Source organism: Podarcis liolepis (genome assembly GCF_965112155.1).
Source record: "Podarcis liolepis genome assembly, chromosome: 6".
NCBI classification, from domain to species: Eukaryota; Metazoa; Chordata; class Lepidosauria; order Squamata; family Lacertidae; genus Podarcis; species Podarcis liolepis.
Genome location: NC_139559.1, coordinates 54298853 through 54316871, shown reverse-complemented (window position 1 = coordinate 54316871; position 18019 = coordinate 54298853). Strand labels below are relative to the sequence as shown.

The 18019-nt window shown below is 41.1% G+C and overlaps 1 protein-coding gene across 1 annotated transcript in view; it reads left to right on the top strand.

The window, feature by feature from the left end:
* The window catches only part of TRABD2B (TraB domain containing 2B), a 233747-nt gene that overhangs the window by 146115 nt on the left and 69613 nt on the right, over positions 1–18019 (top strand). The window contains exon 3 of the mRNA XM_083509634.1: positions 10415–10561. Within this exon, the coding sequence (XP_083365760.1) occupies positions 10415–10561 (147 nt within the window). The remainder of the gene's footprint in view (positions 1–10414; positions 10562–18019) is intronic.

Genomic DNA, 18019 nt, shown 5'->3' with positions numbered 1-18019 from the left:
CGAGAACATGCATAGCCTCGGTCTATACCTGGCTTCAAAGCAATACACAGGGTCAGAAATTCACTGGTCCAATTTGCCTTTGTAACCCCAGTGGAGGTCAATGTCTTGTTTCTTGCATGGCTCATCTTCTAAAGCTGTGATTCCCATTTAGTTTTGTGAGGGTATGTTAAAATTTGTGTCGTGTAATAATAATGTAGCTTGATCATGCGTATATGTACTCAGAAAGAATTCCCACCGAGGTAAATGTGCACAGGGTTCATAATGGACTCATCACTGCCTTCAAGACACATGCTACCACACCGTATTTTGATATCTTTAAATAGGTAAATTGCCTTTGAATGGGTCTGGCTAATATCAAATCTGACTTCCCAAACATTGTCAACTAATTAACTTTTAGGAATGCTGCCTTTTCTCCTGCAGATAAACAGAGAAATGGACACAATGCAGTTTGACTTAATTAAAAGCTGAGCTTGTGGTGTGTGCATTTCTCAAGTAGTTTTTGGATACTTGGTTGTGAAGTCTGGTCACACATAAAAGAAATTTAAATCAGTAGCATAAATAACTCCATGTGGATTTAGTGAATCTGGATTGTTTTAAGCCATTGTGTAAACAGGAGTTTACTGTTGTCTTTGTGAGCCATATTGCAGAACCTCTCTTGTTTGAAATTCCTAGTTATCAATTTCCCCTATAATGCCCCAAGCCAGAGTCTTCTTTATAAATAGCAGTTGTGTTTATCCAAGCATTTGATTATCTAAATGGATGTTTCCACTGAGCCTCCTCCCCCAGGCCATTTTGAAAAATAGCAGGATTATACCAGGGGGTGGACTAAAAAACCCCATTTTACTCTACTCCAGCAAAGAGCTAGAATAATGTATTTTCAAATTAGATGGGGACAGAGGTTTAATAGAGTGATATACCTCTCTAGGCCACTTCACATACTGACAGAATAGGTTGTTGCTTCCAAAAACTTACAACACATGTTATTTTTTGCGATGTGAATAAAGAGAAGAAGATATACAGTCTAGGTGAAGAAGTTAACTTTTCTTGGATCATGTTCTTTTGGTGAAGGAGTAGTGAAGGAGTATTTTGTATACTCCTTTACTAACAGAGCAGTATAAGGAGGGCACTTTTCTACTTTAAAAAAGGGTCCCCCCCATTTTCTTGGCATTATCCCCAGGTGGAAACCCTCACTTAAATGAAAGACTCTGTCCACACACACACACACACACACACACACACACCATCTGACACTTGGAGATCAACGAAAGGTTAGAAATTAGCTGAGAATAAAATCAAGAGAGAGTGAGGTATGCTTATGAAATATTGTGCTCTCCATATCCAGTTTGTTTTGCGGGATACAGTTTATGCACTTGAGAGGTCAAGCTACTTAGAGGGACTGATTAATAGTTTTATTTTTTAATGATACCAGAAAAAGTTGGATGTGATCCACTGAACTCTTCAACTGGATACTTATCGGGCTAATAGAGACTGCTCAGCTGTATTTAATTTTCCCCAACATTTCAAGGAGATAATAGAAAAAGTATTGTGACTGTTTCTTTGCCTATGTGAATTGCTTGTTCCACTTCACCTGTATTGTGAGAGTGTTTTTAATCCATCCTTACAAGGTCCATCTTGCCTTTCTGAGGATGTTATAAGGAGAGTGTACAGTGGTACCTCGGGTTAAGTACTTAATTTGTTCCAGAGGTCTGTTCTTAACCTGAAACTGTTCTTAACCTGAAGCACCACTTTAGCTAATGGGGCCTCCTGCTGCCGCCGTGCCGCCAGAGCCCGATTTCTGTTCTCATCCTGAAGCAAAGTTCTTAACCTGAAGCACTATTTATGGGTTAGCGGAGTCTGTAACCTGAAGTGTATGTAACCTGAAGCGTATGTAACCTGAGGTACCACTGTATGTTGTTTTGCGACATGCTTAGAGAAACTAGGGAAAATATTTATTTATTTGGAATACTTGCAAACTGCTAAACATTCCAAAATACCATAGGCGTGTACAATGAGAATATAACAGACAAGAAGAGAAAAGAACAGAGAGATGAATCCAGTACTACTCACAAGTCCTCTCATTCTTCTGGAAAAGCATTTAGAAATAGCACCTAATCAAATGTGTAAATTGTAAGAGACTCTTAAGTTCAACAGGCAGTGTGGTCCACACAAGGCAGGTGCCACCGCACTGAAGGACTTGGTCTGAGCTGACATGAAAGTTCATGTAGCACCACAAGGAGAGCTGCCACAAGGAGAATCAGTAGCACAGATGTTGTAAAGGTGTGGTGATCTGTTGTAGAACAACCCCATTGAAAAAGATAATGGTGTAGTGGTTAAGAGCGGTAGTCTCACAATCTGGGGAACTGGGTTCGCGTCTCCGCTCCTCCACATGCAGCTGCTGGGTGACCTTAGGCAAGTCACACTTCTTTGAAGTCTCTCAGCCCCACTCACCTCACAGAGTGTTTGTTGTGGGGGAGGAAGGGAAAGGAGAATGGTAGCCGCTTTGAGACTCCTGAAGGGGAGTGAAAGGCGGGATATCAAATCCAAACTCTTCATCTTCTCTTCTTCAGTGGTTACCCAGACCTTGCTGCTGGTAGTGAAGGGGGGCCCCATGACAGCTCAAGCTTCAGGCCCTCAAAATGTAGGTCCACCACTGGTCGTGAATTAATTTTTGAGAGCCAGACCAGAAACAGGGTTCAAATCCCTTCTTGGCTATGTAGCTCAATAGGTGACCTTGCCTCTCAGCCAAACCTACCTCACAGGGTTGTGGAGATTAATTGAGGGGGGGGGGGGACCACTATGTAAGCCACCTTGAACACACTGGAGGAAAAAGTGGAACATGAGTGCAATCAATCAATAATACTTTAGTAGGGTTACTTTGCAGTATTTCCAGATAATCATATTTCCAAGGTGACGTATTTCCATGGTTGCTGAATACTGCGTTCCTTGCCATCTTTAGATGGGATGAACATGCTGGAAATTATATCTGAGTAAACATGCGGAGGTTCAGGCTATGGGACATCAGTGTTAGAACACTGAGTCCTGTTCCATAACTCCTACAGTCTCTAATCCACCCCACCCCCCATGTCAACTGCAGAAGGAACTGGCTGCAGAAGGCACAGAATAAATCAATGAAGAAAAAAATATGTTTGTTATAAAGCTGTTTATGTTGTTTCCTACAAATCAGTAATTGTTTTGTGGTTGGAGAACCTTGTTGTTTAACCTCAAAAATATTTCTTCTAGCTCCTTGGAAATTTCATACCAATTTAACTAATAGAAACAAGAAACGTTGAGCTTGAGGTCTATTAGTAAGGGAGGGTGTTGCAGCCCCTTTTAGGGTTTCTCCACAGACTTTTCCTGTCAGAGCTATGGAATGTACAGAAATGAGGAACGTCTGTGCCCTTTTCCCTATCAGAAGAAAAAAGTGGTTCATTGTTTTATACAACGGATCTTGCACACAAAACATCAAAAATAAGAGACTTGCCTTTACAATTCTAAACCCTTTACACTATCTTTTTGCACTAATTACAGTTCAAAGGGGGGGGGGAGCAGAGACATCACCTTGCCAACAAAGGTCCGTATAATTAAAGCTATGGTTTTCCCAGTAGTGATGTATGGAAGTGAGAGCTGGACCATAAAGAAGGCTGATCGCCAAGGAATCAGTGCTTTTGAATTATGGTGCTGGAGGAGACTATTGAGAGTCCCATGGACTGCAAGAAGATCAAACCTATCCATTCTTAAGGAAATCAGCCCTGAGTGCTCACTGGAAGGACAGATCCTGAAGCTAAGGCTCCAATACTTTGGCCACCTCATGGGAAGAGAAGACTCCCTGGAAAAGACCCTGATGTTGGGAAAGATTGAGGGCACAAGGAGAAGGTGATGACAGAGGATGTGATGTTTGGACAGTGTTCTCGAAGCTACCAAGATGAGTTTGATTAAACTGCGGGAGGCGGTGGAAGACAGGAGTGCCTGGCATGCTGTGGTCCATGGGGTCACGAAGAGTCGGACACAACTAAACGACTACACAACAACAGTTCGAAAGCACATCAAAGTGCAAGTAGATAAATAGGTACCAGTCTGGCGGGAAGGTAAACAGTGTTTCCATGTGCTACTCTGGTTTCGCCACATGACCAAGAAAAACAGTCTGCGGACAAACGTCGGCTCCCTCAGCCAGTAAAGTGAAATGAGTGCCGCAACCCCAGAGTTTTCTGCGACTGGACATAACTGTCAGGGGTCCTTTACCTTTACCTTTTTACATTTGGCATGCCAAATGCCTTCAGACATTTGCTTGAAAAGGTCACCAATTCCTTTACACTTATTGGTGTTAATAAATTAACGCCATGTAACTTAAATGTAGAAATGCAATTAATAGCTGTGAGGTACTTGATCATGAGCACAGAGACTCCTTTCCCATGTACCACAGTCCCATCAAAGTTGACTTTCTCAAAGTTGCTATTTTCCCCAGGTGTGATGCTAACCTCAGCCTTTAATATGCTCATTAGGGAAGCCATTAAGCATTTTACACATCTGAAGAGTTGGTCAAGTACAGGTGTGTTGCCATAGAAACAACTAGCTAGTAATGCCTTCAGTAGGCCTTTTCTCCCCTCACCTGGCTGGATGCCGCATCATCCTAGGAGTAGGAAAACAAAAGGCCAGTTTTATTTAGTCCCACATAGAGCCATGAAGACACAAAGGCTTTATTTGCTCTCTGGATGGACTCCAAACCTCTGGCTTTGGGGACCCCCGCAGAGACTTAATTGTGGAGCAAGACCTGCGGGAGTGTTAATGATGTGGCCCCTTCCATCTTATGCTTCCATGTTATTTATATATGTGAAAATAAAATAGTTTCATGCAAGACTTGACTAATCTAGTCCACACTAGGGCAAATCACTTTCTAGCAGATTGCCTTAAGAGAATGCTCAATATCAGACCCATGGTGCCTCTTCAATGGCAGGGAGGCAAGGCTACTGCAGCCCACCAGGCAAAATAGGTTTGTTTTGTCTCCTAAGCCAAAGCATGATGCGTTTCGCATTGATTTAATTTAAGGTGCAGTGAAAGTCCAGCATGAATGTGCTGAATGTCTCCAAAAGGTGTAGCATTAGTGCCAAACCAGAAAGGAAGGAAGGAAGTGTATAAAGCAGATGCACATCCACAACCTGATTAAAAGGCTGAACTACGGTGATGGCATAGCTCACTCTGATCACACAAATGCCTCTTTCTCTTCATGACATGGCACAGAGAAGGGCTGGAATGAAGTTACTGATGTCTGTGTGGATTAGTGGGCTCAGATGTGCTGCACATCTGATTCTCACCGCTCCTTTTCAAAACTGCTATGCAAGTATTTCCCAATTAGCAGGAATTCACCTTGTGAGGAGTGAGGTGGGAGTGGGACTAGGCTCTTGTTAAATACCCATTCCTTCATTCCATGCACATGCTGGAGCCATGTTCTTTATAACAACCCCCTGCAAGCCTCTTGCTGGTATGAATGGGGCTGAGCATGGGATTCTGATTTGTTCCCTCTGTTGCATGAAAACTTCTGCTCATTCAAATGCACTGCTCAACCATTCGGCTAAAATCTCGTGGCTACATGTTGCTGGCACAAACATTTAATTCCAAGCTTCATAGGCAATAGCGCTGTAGGATGCATTGTGGTTAAAGTGAGGTCTTTGGTCAGATTCAAACCATTTTATTAAACTCGTTAATTAGCAATTTGAAAAGGAAAAAATCAAGGTCTTAAGGTCTCCTCGGGTCACTGCCAAACCACAGCCTATTAACTACTCCTGCCTTTCAGCAGCAATAATGATGAGGTTTTGAGAACATATGGAATCAACTAGGTGAAAGGCTTTTATGAGGAACTTTAACAGGGGGCATGATTTTGCAAACAGAAATTCTAGCAGACGATTTCATGGATTTGCTTCCTCAACTGTCCCTTTAAAGAAACCAAACTCTTTCCTCATTGAGGGATGTCAGATTCAGACAGGCTTTCTCTCGGACACTGGGGGGAGCCTTTTAAGTGGCTCCCCCTGGACCTGTTTTTCAGAGTTTGTTTCCTTGACACTGACCTCATTGTGGTGACTTTCACAGCTCGTCAACCCCCTGTCATAACGTGGAACGAGTTAGGGATGGTGAGGAAAAACCAACCTCCTTCAGGAAGCTAATGGAATTACTGGTTTTACACAAACACTTAATTTCCTTGGTATTTTGTGAGGTTCTGTATTTTGATTGACTCAAGAACAGATTTAGCATAGTCATCCCTCTCCCCATGACTAGAGGGGGCCTTAAATCCCACCTGTTTTATCCTCCCCCAATCCTATATACCTGAAGAACATGTGTCTGCACACACAAACATTTTTTCTCAGTATTCCTTCTTACCAGTACAGTGGTACCTCAGGTTACAGACGCTTCAGGTTACAGACTCTGCTAACCCAGAAATAGTACCTCGGGTTAAGAACTTTGCTTCAGGATGAGAACAGAAATCGTGTGGCGGTGGCAGCGGTAGTCCCCATTAGCTAAAGTGGTACCTCAGTTTAAGAACAGTTTCAGGTTAAGAACAGACCTCCAGAACAAATTAAGTTCTTAACCTGATGTATCACTGTGAGACACCTTCTCTTGCCATCCACCCATTTTCAGCAGATTTCCATTTCTCCCAAGATATGTCTACAGCACAGTTCTAAATCAGCTTGACTGTCCAGGCCCTCTGTTGCTTTTTATGGGTATGGTGAAGGCTTCATGTGCAGGTGTTAAAACTCAGCTCTGCACCATGTGATGTCGTGAACTAAAATAATGACTTCTGATGGGTAGATAAGGCCAGGCTTACAATCAAATTGCATATTTACTGAGCGCGATTCAAGGTCGTGGTGGGCAGGTTAAGGTGCATCTGCGCCAGTCTTTCTCACAAGAAAAAGCCGTCTTTTTTCCAAGTGGGGTTTCAAATGAAGGAATATAAATTAAGTTACTTCCTCATAAGTAACAGAAACACCAGTAATCCTGCCCAAGTGCCTGTGTATGTATGAATTGTTAGCATGTGAAACATAAAAGCCTAGAAAGAATTGTGATATTTATGTTTAGAAGCTTTCTCCTATTTGTTATAAACACCACCTTTAATTAACCATTACCACCTTCAAGCCCTTTGCCATTCTCACCGTCAAAGCAGCTAAAGAAGGATTTTTTCTTTTAATCGTAAAGAGTGATAGTGATCTTGAAAAATCATGAGGTGGGGGGATCTTGGATGGGCAGAGCAGGATGCATCAAGTGAGTACAATTTGCACCACTTTTTATTAAAGGAAGAGGAAAGGGGAAATTATTAGAGGAAAGGACAAGTCTTCAAACTCAAGAGAGCCCTTTTCAAAGTTGAGAAGGGAGACACAGAGGAGGCGGGAATGCCTTACTTTTAAAATGGTTTATGGTGATTTGTCCTGTTTATCTATAGGAAGCAAATCCAGAACTTTATGATCTGGAGTTGCAGACTTTGTGGCACAATGAAACAGTGATTTATGGGCAGCTTCATGTGATTCCTTGGAACAGGTGGCATTTTAAGCAGCTGTATATTTCTTTCCTGGAGCTTAGAATGGTCCAAATCCACCAAAGAACTGACTTTTATTGAGATTTCTCAGAACAAAGCCTGTACACATGTGGGCATGGTTTTCTACCTGCCCCTAATTGGAGAAGGTGATAATTCTGTCTAAGATGCTGTGGCCTTTGAATGCATTTCGATCAAATTCAAATCCCAAATCTCATTATAATTTCAAGGCCAAACGAGCAAAGGCTGCAGTTCCCAATCCATTTAACTATGAAGTAACCCTGTTGGTTTTATTGGGGCTATTCTAAAGTTCAATTGCTTGTGGATTACAGCCAAAAGCACTTGCCGCCTGAGCAGCTGATCTGTTTGAAAAGGGCAGGGCAATTTTCCAAGGTGCCTGAACTATTATTGCATACAGTCTCATTGACATTGCTGACAACTCCTGAAGTCCAAAGTAGACCCAAGCAGTCCAATGCAGTTTGTTGTTGTTGATTAGTAACATTTTGTTTTGCATGTGTTCTTTGAAATTAACATTTGCTGAATTAAGCATTTGCTGTGGTGTAAGTCTTTTTATGGGTATGGTGAAGGCTTCATGTGCAGCTGTTAAAAGCATGTGACATTGTGAAGTAAAATAATGATTTCTGATAGGTAGATAAAGCCAGGCTTGTTTGCCATTTGTATTTGCATTGTATTGGCTGGGCCTTTAGAGGGCAAAATGTTTTGCATCATGTACATAAGTAAATGTACAAAGCAACTTTTACAGCAGCTCTAGAGTTCCAATAGCTTTTCTAAAACAAGGGATAAATATGTTAAAAATAATGTGGCTTTATAGTAAAGGTGTAATGAACGTTGGCCTGTAGCTAAGAAGCAGCAGTTATTCCACTAACAATCTCCTAGGAATGTTTAAGGGCACATTGTGGAAGTACACTTTAAATTTGTCATTACTGGAAACAGAAGAAAATGTATGTGGACCAGGAGTCACATATCATCCCATCCTACCCCTCTCTGCAAGTTGGCTTACTCAGAAGTCCAAATCTTTCCCCACATGTCTAAGCCTAGGCTTCGGCATTTTCTATGACCCATAAAATGTGAGATTAGCATCTCCCTAATTTAAACAGGCTGCAAAAAGCATAGGTTTAAAGGATTTCTTACCTTTTGAGGATTATAGGCTAGGGAGGAAATAGCTCATCCAAGGATTTCCTGTGGATTCAAAATATTGGACTAATAAAAATAAAAGCTAAGAAAAAGATTGATTGGAAGAAGAGAGGTATAAAATGCTTACGTTTCAGTTATTTCACTGACAATCTTACCTAAAATATAAGAATATTTAACTTGGAGATGTTTTTTTCTCTCTTTGGCTGACTTGGAACCTATTCAAATAGCACTGGTTGCATCATGGGTGTGGGACAAATGTGTGAAAACCTCCAGCCTGTGAAGAGCTGAATAATAATAATAATAATAATAATAATAATAATAATAATAATAATAATTTATTGATTGATTTATACCCTGCTCATCTGGCTGGGTTTCCCCAGCCACTCTGGGCAGCTCCCAACAGAATATAAAAACATGATAAAACATCAAATATTAAAAACTTCCCTAAACAGGGCTGCCTTGAGATGTATTCTAAAAGTGAGATAGTTGTTTATTTCTTTGACATGTGATGGGAGGGCGTACCACAGGCAGGCGCCACTACCAAGAAGGCTCTCTGCTTAATATGCCCAGAATAAGCTTTCAGAACCCTTAGGGTTCAAAAAGCACCAGAAATTTTCACCTCCACCTCCACCTCCACATTTTTATTTTATTTTGTTGGACAGTAAAGTTTTTCTCAAGGGTATGGTTAAATAGTGATTTGGCAAGAGTTTATAAACAGACTACAACTACTGCTTGGCTCTCTCTCTCTCTCTCTCTCTCTCTCTCTCTCTCTCTCTCTCTCTCTCAGACAGCTGAGTTGCTTGTCATAATTCTTTACATTCTAATGTACCTTAAGAAATGTGGCTCAGATTAATATGATCATTAAAATGGCTGATCTGGTTTCTTCTGGATTATCTTTTTGACAAGGACGAGAGATTTCACTGTAGGAGAAAGAGAACATCAGTTGCCAGTGCCTCCCCCACCCATGTGACTGAGAATTATTGTGGACTGCCACCCACGAAGGTTTAAACTGACAGATAGCGGTCAGCTATCATTAAACTGCTGTCATGATCTCAGCAGCCACATCTTCATAAAAAGGCAGTTTGGTTTAGCATAATTGCTCCAACGTTGTGTTCATTCAGCAGTGACACACCCACACCCAATATTGTTTGGGCTGAATCGTGAATTAAATCTAGGGACAAACACATCTTGGAGGTAGGCAAGGGATATATACTATGGGAGATAAGCTATTAACTATCCCATTGCATAACTGGAAGTCAGACTTTGTAAGCAACCATGGTTCTGGTCGCTTCTTCTAGAGCTGAATGTCATTCTGGTGCTATGCTGCCAGGCTGAGCCATGGATCAGTGATAGGTTAGTTGCTCGCTTTGAGCTCTGTCTGTGGGTAGGGGGTAAAATCTGCTGCTTGAAAACAGGTCAGGATAAAGCCTCAGGTCCAGGAGGATGCTGAATTGACTTCAATAAGAGATTGAAAATATTGTGATGACCAGGCTTTGAATTGGGAGCTAGAAATTGACTATTTTGAGTGAGAAGAGAGAGAAACTGCACACGGATGAGAACATGAATATATTCACACTCTTCGCTAGCAAAAAGAAATCCCCGGCAAAAGGATGTTTCCCTTGCCTTGTTTTTTGCTTTTCTGTTGAGGATGTGTTCCAATCTTTTCCATGCCTCTAATGCTTTACTTCTGGCATCACATCTTGTCTCCTAAATAACTCCTATTCATTTTCTGTGTACATACAGGTGCTGTTTGCCTTGAACCAAACATTGCTACAACATGAGAGTCTTCGAGCTGGCAGCTTGCAGGCCCCTTACACCACAGAAGATCTCATCAAGCACTACAACTGTGGAGATCTCAATGCTGTCATATTTAATCACGATACTTCACAGGTATGTTTCCCTACATAGGAGGAAGGTGTAAATAGGTATAACATTGTTTCAAGGCCTATTTTTCTGTCAATTTCTTTCTTCTCAGTATTTCAGCCCACAACCCTACAGTAGGTAGGTGGGGAATGGAGAGCTTCTAGCTGATTGAACGTATGATGTGAAATTATGTTTTCCCTGAGAAACCTGTCCAAATGCCCTGCTAGGCCTCCTCTGTCTTTCATCTACCATAAAAATATTTCACAGACCCATGTTCAAGGCTCTTGTGTGGATGTACAAAGCCCTGAACAACTTGGGCCGAGGACACCATAAGGACGACCTGAGCCTTTACACCACAGCCCTATCCACTTTCTCCAAGGACCTCAATGAGGTGTACATGGTTCCCCCTTCCTCATTTAATCCCTACAACAACCTGGTAAAGTAGGTTAGGCTGAGAGGTAGTGACTGGCCCAAGGTCACCCAAAGAGCTTTATGGATGAGTGGGAATTTGAACCCTGGTTTCCTAAGTCCTAGTCTGACACTAACCACTTCACCACACTAGCTCATATTATCATGGTTGCAGTTCCTGCTGTTTTGGCCACAGAGGCTTGAGGTTTTGTTGTACAAGACATGCAATCAGTTTCAGCACTAAAAGAGGTAAAAAGGTAGCAGCATATGCACCAGTTGTAACAAGGATCAAGCTGGTTTACGTTGCTTTGCCAATCTTCTCCTGCCTTGTGCTCTCAAACCCTTCTTCTCCTTCTCCTCCCCACACCTTGGATACCCCTCTGTTCTTCACATGTCTCTTGTTTCCTTGAGAGACAATGAGATATTACCACTGTTTTTCTAGAGCTGCTTTGTGTGTGTTTTGGCTTGGTGAGTGACTGAAAAGCTTTGAAAGGAATGTGAGCAGAAATGAAAGTTAATTGCAAGTGCTTGGAAGGCCTTTGAACATAATTCCCTCTCATTAGGACAAAAGACTTTGTAATAATTGACTTTGCATTTGAAGAGGAAGTGTGCATTATGTAAATAGGCTACAAGGCCAAATAACTTCCCAAACATGCCATAATCAAATAATAATCCATGTGTCACAAGAGTTTGGGCAGAATCCTTTGTTTTCTCTTAGATCTTCAATATCATAGAGAACTTTTAAGAACTTCTGAAGTTTTATAAGTTCTTCCCTGCCCACATCTCACACACATGGACAGCTTGTACAAATAGAACTTTTATGGAATATCTGGCAGAACCAAGAGGTAAAATATCATGGAATATGATCCACTGAAGTTAAACAGTGGATCTGCTTAAGTAGCATACACTTAAACCAATTGTACTTGAAAGTTTTGAACTTTGGTTGGATCATAACTATGATTTCAAGCATTTCTCCTTTGTTCTGCAGCCTACCGTAATCTATGGACTCATGAAAAAGAACAGACTTTAATTCATGTATTTCAGACATTTCTATGCTATGATAAAGAAGGCATAAAGAGAATAAAATTAGGGCACAATCTTAATTCCCACTCCCGACCCTGCCAGTACCCTGGAAATTGGTGGCATGGCTACTGTATCTGCAGGCATGCTGCTCTAAACTACCATTGTGGAAGGTGGTGATTGGGGGGGGGGGTCCTGCAATTGGCCAGTGCCAAAACCAGTGGATCCTGGAGTGATTCAGGTCTTCTCCCTCCCTCTTTCCTCTCCCCCCAGAATGTCCCATTCTGAGCTTTCCTCTGGATTCCACTGGCAACTGATGGGCTGCTGGCTGTCCTGAATCCTGGGCAGAGGATCTAATCTATCCCCCTCCCCCAGACCAACATAAGGGAGGGTATGGATTGCTGTGCCTGTCAATAAGTAAAACATTATCAGATAAAAACAGCAGCTAAAGAACAGTGTTAAAACAAGTTCAAACACAAAATTTTAAACATTTAAAAATCCAGGATAATAAAAAGGTGATTGTTCGGCAGGGAAAAGGTACCAAAGAATGCTTTCTGGTGGGGAGGGGACACCTACATGGAAAAAGCCCAGGGGCAGGTGATCTTTCAGGTAACTTGGTCCTGAGTTGCTCAGGGCTTTATATGCTAACAGCAAGCCCTTGCCATATAACTGCCACTTGGGATAACACTACAGTGGTACCTCTGGTTACAATCTTAATTCATTCTGGAGGTCCATTCTTAACCTGAAACTGTTCTTAACCGGAGGTACCACTTTAGCTAATGGGGCCTTCTGCTGCTGCTGCACCGCCACTGCACGATTTCTGTTCTCATCCTGGGGCAAAGTTCTTAACCCGAGGTACTACTTCTGGGTTAGCGGAGTCTGTAACCCAAAGTGTTTGTAACCCAAGGTACCACTATATATGGAGGTGGCTCCCATTCAGTTGGGGCGGGGGGGGCACACATATGAAAGTGGGCCCAAGTGGCATGTACAGTTGTCTGCTTGGACTCTACCTAGCATGAAAATAAATTAGGAGGGGAGAAATTTTCAATAACTTCCCTTAACTTTTGTATACCTGGGATTTTGTTCTCCTAATATGAATCTTTTATAACAGGCATGGAGAACCTGCGATCTTCTAGCTGTTGTTAGACTCCAACTTCAGACTGTCTAAGGATGAAAGGAATTGGAGTCTATCAACATCCATTGCACCACAGGTTTCCCATCCTGTTATATAACCAACTGAATTGTAGTGGAGAATAAGTTAATAAAAGAAACTGTCCTGTCCTGTCCCATAAATAAGAAGCAAATTATTAGGAGAAAAAATTAGCTTACTATTGTAATAATAGTAATAAACACATAAAAAAACCTTACCTTTTATGTCTATGGATAATGGGAATCTCACAAATAAAAGGGAGAACATATGATTTTACCATAAAAATAATATTGCATTGTATTTTTCCCCACTGGAAATAAATAGTTTAGGGATGTTGGACCAATAAACAAAGAAACAAAACCTTGCTGCGGTGTGGGTCTGTTGCATTCCTCTTTTGATAATTTGTTCATGTCACTTAAGTCCTTATTTAAACTAGGTAAACCTGAGCAGGTCAAAGTTTATTCCATTGGGCCATGACAGAGAAATACAACAGGAAACAGATCACTTTCTTATGCACACTTCTGCAAATACTTGACTCTCCTATGACTGTTCTAGCTGATAGATTTATGGCAGACTTTCTGGGCAGGCAGTCAATATGATATGGAACTGAACATTCTTTAAAATAAAGATAGGGGAGGAATGCTTTTCTTCTGTGTTGTCCCCTGGATGGAAAAGTAGCCGCCTTGCTGCCAAGGAAGCTTTCTCCTTTCAGATCAAGTGAATGGTTCATTTTGGGGCGTCAACTCAGTTATGACAAAAGTGACCCTGATGAGAAGTTCTGATTCTAATGGCTTTTTGAGTGCATAGCCCATATTAAGTTCAGACTGCTTCAGTCCATGCCAAACAAATCAGATCCATGCACTGCCGCAGCAGAGTTATCGCTCACCCCAGACTCCCAGGCTGAAGAAACTAGCACCATATGTGTCGTGCATTTAAAGCAGCATCATACCACTTTAAACAGTCATGGCTTCCCACAAAGGATCCTGGGAACTGTAGTTTGTTAAGGAATCTCCTGTTCCTCTTGCCGACTTACAGTTTCCAGAGTGGTTTAATAATCAATCTCTTTTCCTAGGTAACTCTGGGAATTCTGGTTCCATGCCCATTTGATGTCACTATAGCATGCTTGGATGTTAAATATATTTACTCATTTAGCACACCTTACCATCCCATTTTCTTTTTCTTTTCTCTCCAGTCCAAAAGAGGAATCAACTACTTCATTTTCTGTTCTTACTGCTGGAAGGAGTGAACCTGCCTACGTAGGTTTTTGGGCAGGCATAATAAAATTTTAATGATTTAAAGTTCCATTACAGAAAGAAAACAACTCCTGCCTCTTTGCCCTCCATGGAGGAAAGCATTTGTGTGTCATTACGATATGCTCACTGTCAATAAAATTGTGAAGCTGTTGCTGCATAGCCATTTAAAATACGTTATCAGAACATCCTGCTTTCAGATCTGTCCTTAAAGATTTAAGGCTTTTGATAAGCTTTAATTACACCATTAATTTTTTTCCATTCCAGCATTGGAATATATATAATCTGGAAAGCTTCCAAAACTGGGCAATGAAAACTATCTTTGGAATTCTCTAACTACAATAAATTTTAAATGTTGAGACCAAGACCATTAGGTAAAGTGTTGAGTGATAAGCAAGCCCCTCAGTTGTTCTAGGAATGGTGTACTTCTTTATCTTAAAACAAAAAACCCCAACCATCTCAACCCTGTAAGTATAATCCATAGTGTACTGGGGACATATTACCTTATCACCTTTAAGTTTAGACATAACACAGTGCAGCATTGCTGGCATAGACGTTTTGCCCCGGTAGAGAAATGAAGTCATATTTGCAGAGAATAGTTCATAGTAAAACAGCTGCAGTCAGAGAGAGGCTTGTTGAGCTACTGAAATGACAGGGTTGCTGAGCATCCAGTTGGACTGGTTCTAGACTTGTCATGCTTAGCCCACTGACTTGGGATCCCTTTTCTTTTTTCAATAGAAATCATAAGACCACACCAGATTTATGTTGGTGTTACTTTGGAACATGTGGTGTTGGCAATCCAAGACTCTCTTGTTGATATAAGAGTTATTGGACCAGTCAGTCAAATTCTATAAAGAATTTATTATACCAAAACAAATTTCCTATAATATCTTAGTCTGAACTCAATAATGTTGTGTGTAGTGCCAAAAGAGCAAATGGATGAAGTATATGTAATATTTATATATTTTGACCAAACTGCAGGAGGCAGTGGAAGACAGGAGTGCCTGGCATGCTCTGGTTCATGGGGTCACGAAGAGTTGGACACAACAATATATATAATATAAACATGAAATATTCAGAAATACTTTCCAATTCCTCACTGGGCTGAGTGTTTTATAATGAGTGAGATACAATGCTCTCCAGTATCACACATTGTGCTATTGCAATCATTTTATCAGCTCAAGCATTTCTGCTTGTCAGGCGGAACCATCTCCCCTCTTCTCCCCACAAGCACTGTTCTGGGGGTTCTCTTGACATCCCCCCAAGCTGATTTTGGGGGCATCATGGGAGGAGAGAGGGGAAGGCTCCATTGCATTACTGGGACTCACTGCACTGGCTCACACTAGTGCAACTATTTAGTTGAAACCAGTCCAATATGTCTTCATCAAATCACATTACCTCACAAACAAACAAAGAAGCCATGACTTATTTCTCCAAAGCTTGCTTTGTTTTTCAGTTGCTTTTGCCTAGTGGTTCTGTAGCTTGGTGGGAGATGGAATCATCATACAAACCATGGTTATCAAGGGTCTTAGATTTGGATGTAGCACCAAACCATAGTTAAAACTCCTGGTTTATAAGCCAACAACAAACAATGGCTTCATGCTTTGGTTTGTTGCCAGAAAGGAAACCATGGGTCCTCTGTTGAGCTAGATCTGGACATTCAGACAAACTACACTTTGGCTGAACAGTCTATAGCTTAGTGTTAAGTGTAAACTAGGCTTCAGAGTCTTCAAAACAGTTCCAATGGAAAACAAGATGCCAGTCTGTTGCGGTTTTTCCATGCATATTAAGAAATCCATACAACGAACACATTCCTGAAACACCAGTGCAAGCTAGGTGTCTTTCTGGAGGCTATGGAACTGCACTTGTCAGGATGGGGTAGGGTGAGAAAGCAGCAGTGAGGCTGGAACAACTCTGAGGGAAACACTGTTAGCCTAGAGCTCCCTGACCTCACCCGTCCCCATCCTGATGCATGTAGCTTCGCCACCAGGAAGATGCCCCGACCTCAGCCTCTGCCTCCCTCCATGAGCCAACACTGGGCTAAACCTTAATCATTCACTGTTAATAATAAAAGAATGGATGGGCAGACTAAAATTGGAATGCAAATTCAAAGTCTCTTCAATGACATCCTGGCCTCTTTCCGAGGAATGTTCGTATATAAAACTAATACATCCATTTTAACTAGAACCATATTCTGATAAACTGGATGACCTTCTGCTTTGTTAATAAAACCCTTTGTGCCTCTTATGAAAGAACTATGCTGTTGAACAAAATGATGAAGCAAAGTATCTACACATTGTAATAATGGTTCTAATGCAGATCTTGACCCAGATAAAATAAGCCTCCCAGGTGGTGGGTTTCCTGGTTTGTGGCTCTTAGGTTGTATATATAGAGCTTGTGTTCAGCAGGGCTATGTTATCATTAGTATAGCCCAATATAAAGTGTTTTAGTGCTAGAATAAATCAAGCCTAAGACCACGCCTGTGCAAAGGAACAGAAAAACACATGTCCACCAGATCATTGGCATAGCTACCTGGTTGAAATTATTCTTCAAATAAAGTAAATAACTAACTAACTTTCCTCTGTTTCTTCCCCAGCTTATTGACTGGGTGGATTGCACACTCCTGGATATTATTATTAATATTAATTTCTTTCTACTTCGTATATGGATTGAACTGGATTGAGGGTTTTTTTACAAATCCATGTTGAAAAACAGATGCAAGCATCCCTTCCAGCAGCAAATCTGATGTGGTGGGCGGGGACAGAGAACATACCGATTTCCTGGCTAAATCAGACACCACTCCGAGCAAGGAAGCATCCCTCCTTGACTTACCTCATCTACAGTTCTCCTGTTTTTAATGGGAATGGGGTCCATTGAGAGAAATGTCTTTGGAAATATAATTACATTTTTCCTAGGGTACATAAAAATAGCTTCCTAGCCACAAGTTCTCCCCTGTATTGCCACATTCTGTCTTTGAGCAGCTTATGCTCCAATTTTCTGCCAACTTGAATGGAGCAATTTTTTTGTGAAAGACAACAAAGGTTTAGGAATAAGAAAAGAATTATTTGAACTTTTCCACACGTTCGAAACTCTCAAAGGTCTCATTCAAAAATCACAACTATGAGATTTTAGGAAATATCTTGTTTAAATATTGATTACAACTCTCAAAACTATATTCTAATCTTTTATTTGCATGTTCTGAAGTGCATATAGTACAGTCTGATGCACGTTAGTTATGACTAAGGGATTGAAATAGATGGAACTTTTAATTAACTTACTTATGACTATCTTTTTTCCTTTGGTTTCCTTTGGGTTGTGGTTTTGTACAAGTTTTGTTGGGCTAGCATCATCATACCTGACTTGTTGACTGATGCTATAGATAGAGGTGTGTGTGTGTGTGTGTGTGTGTGTGTGTGTGTGTGTGTATGAAGACGGACCATATGCCTTATTTTTGCAACTGTGTTTTGTTGAAACTTTCATTTAAACTGAAATGCAGGGAGTTATACAAAATTCAGACAGAGAAGAGGACCACATGATTTCCATTCCTACAAAATGGATGACGTTACTTTCCCCACCACCCTCATTTTTTAAAAAAAAAACTGCTCGAAAAGTGGCTTTTTAAAGTACTGTAGTGCTATAGGATAAATACAAAAATTA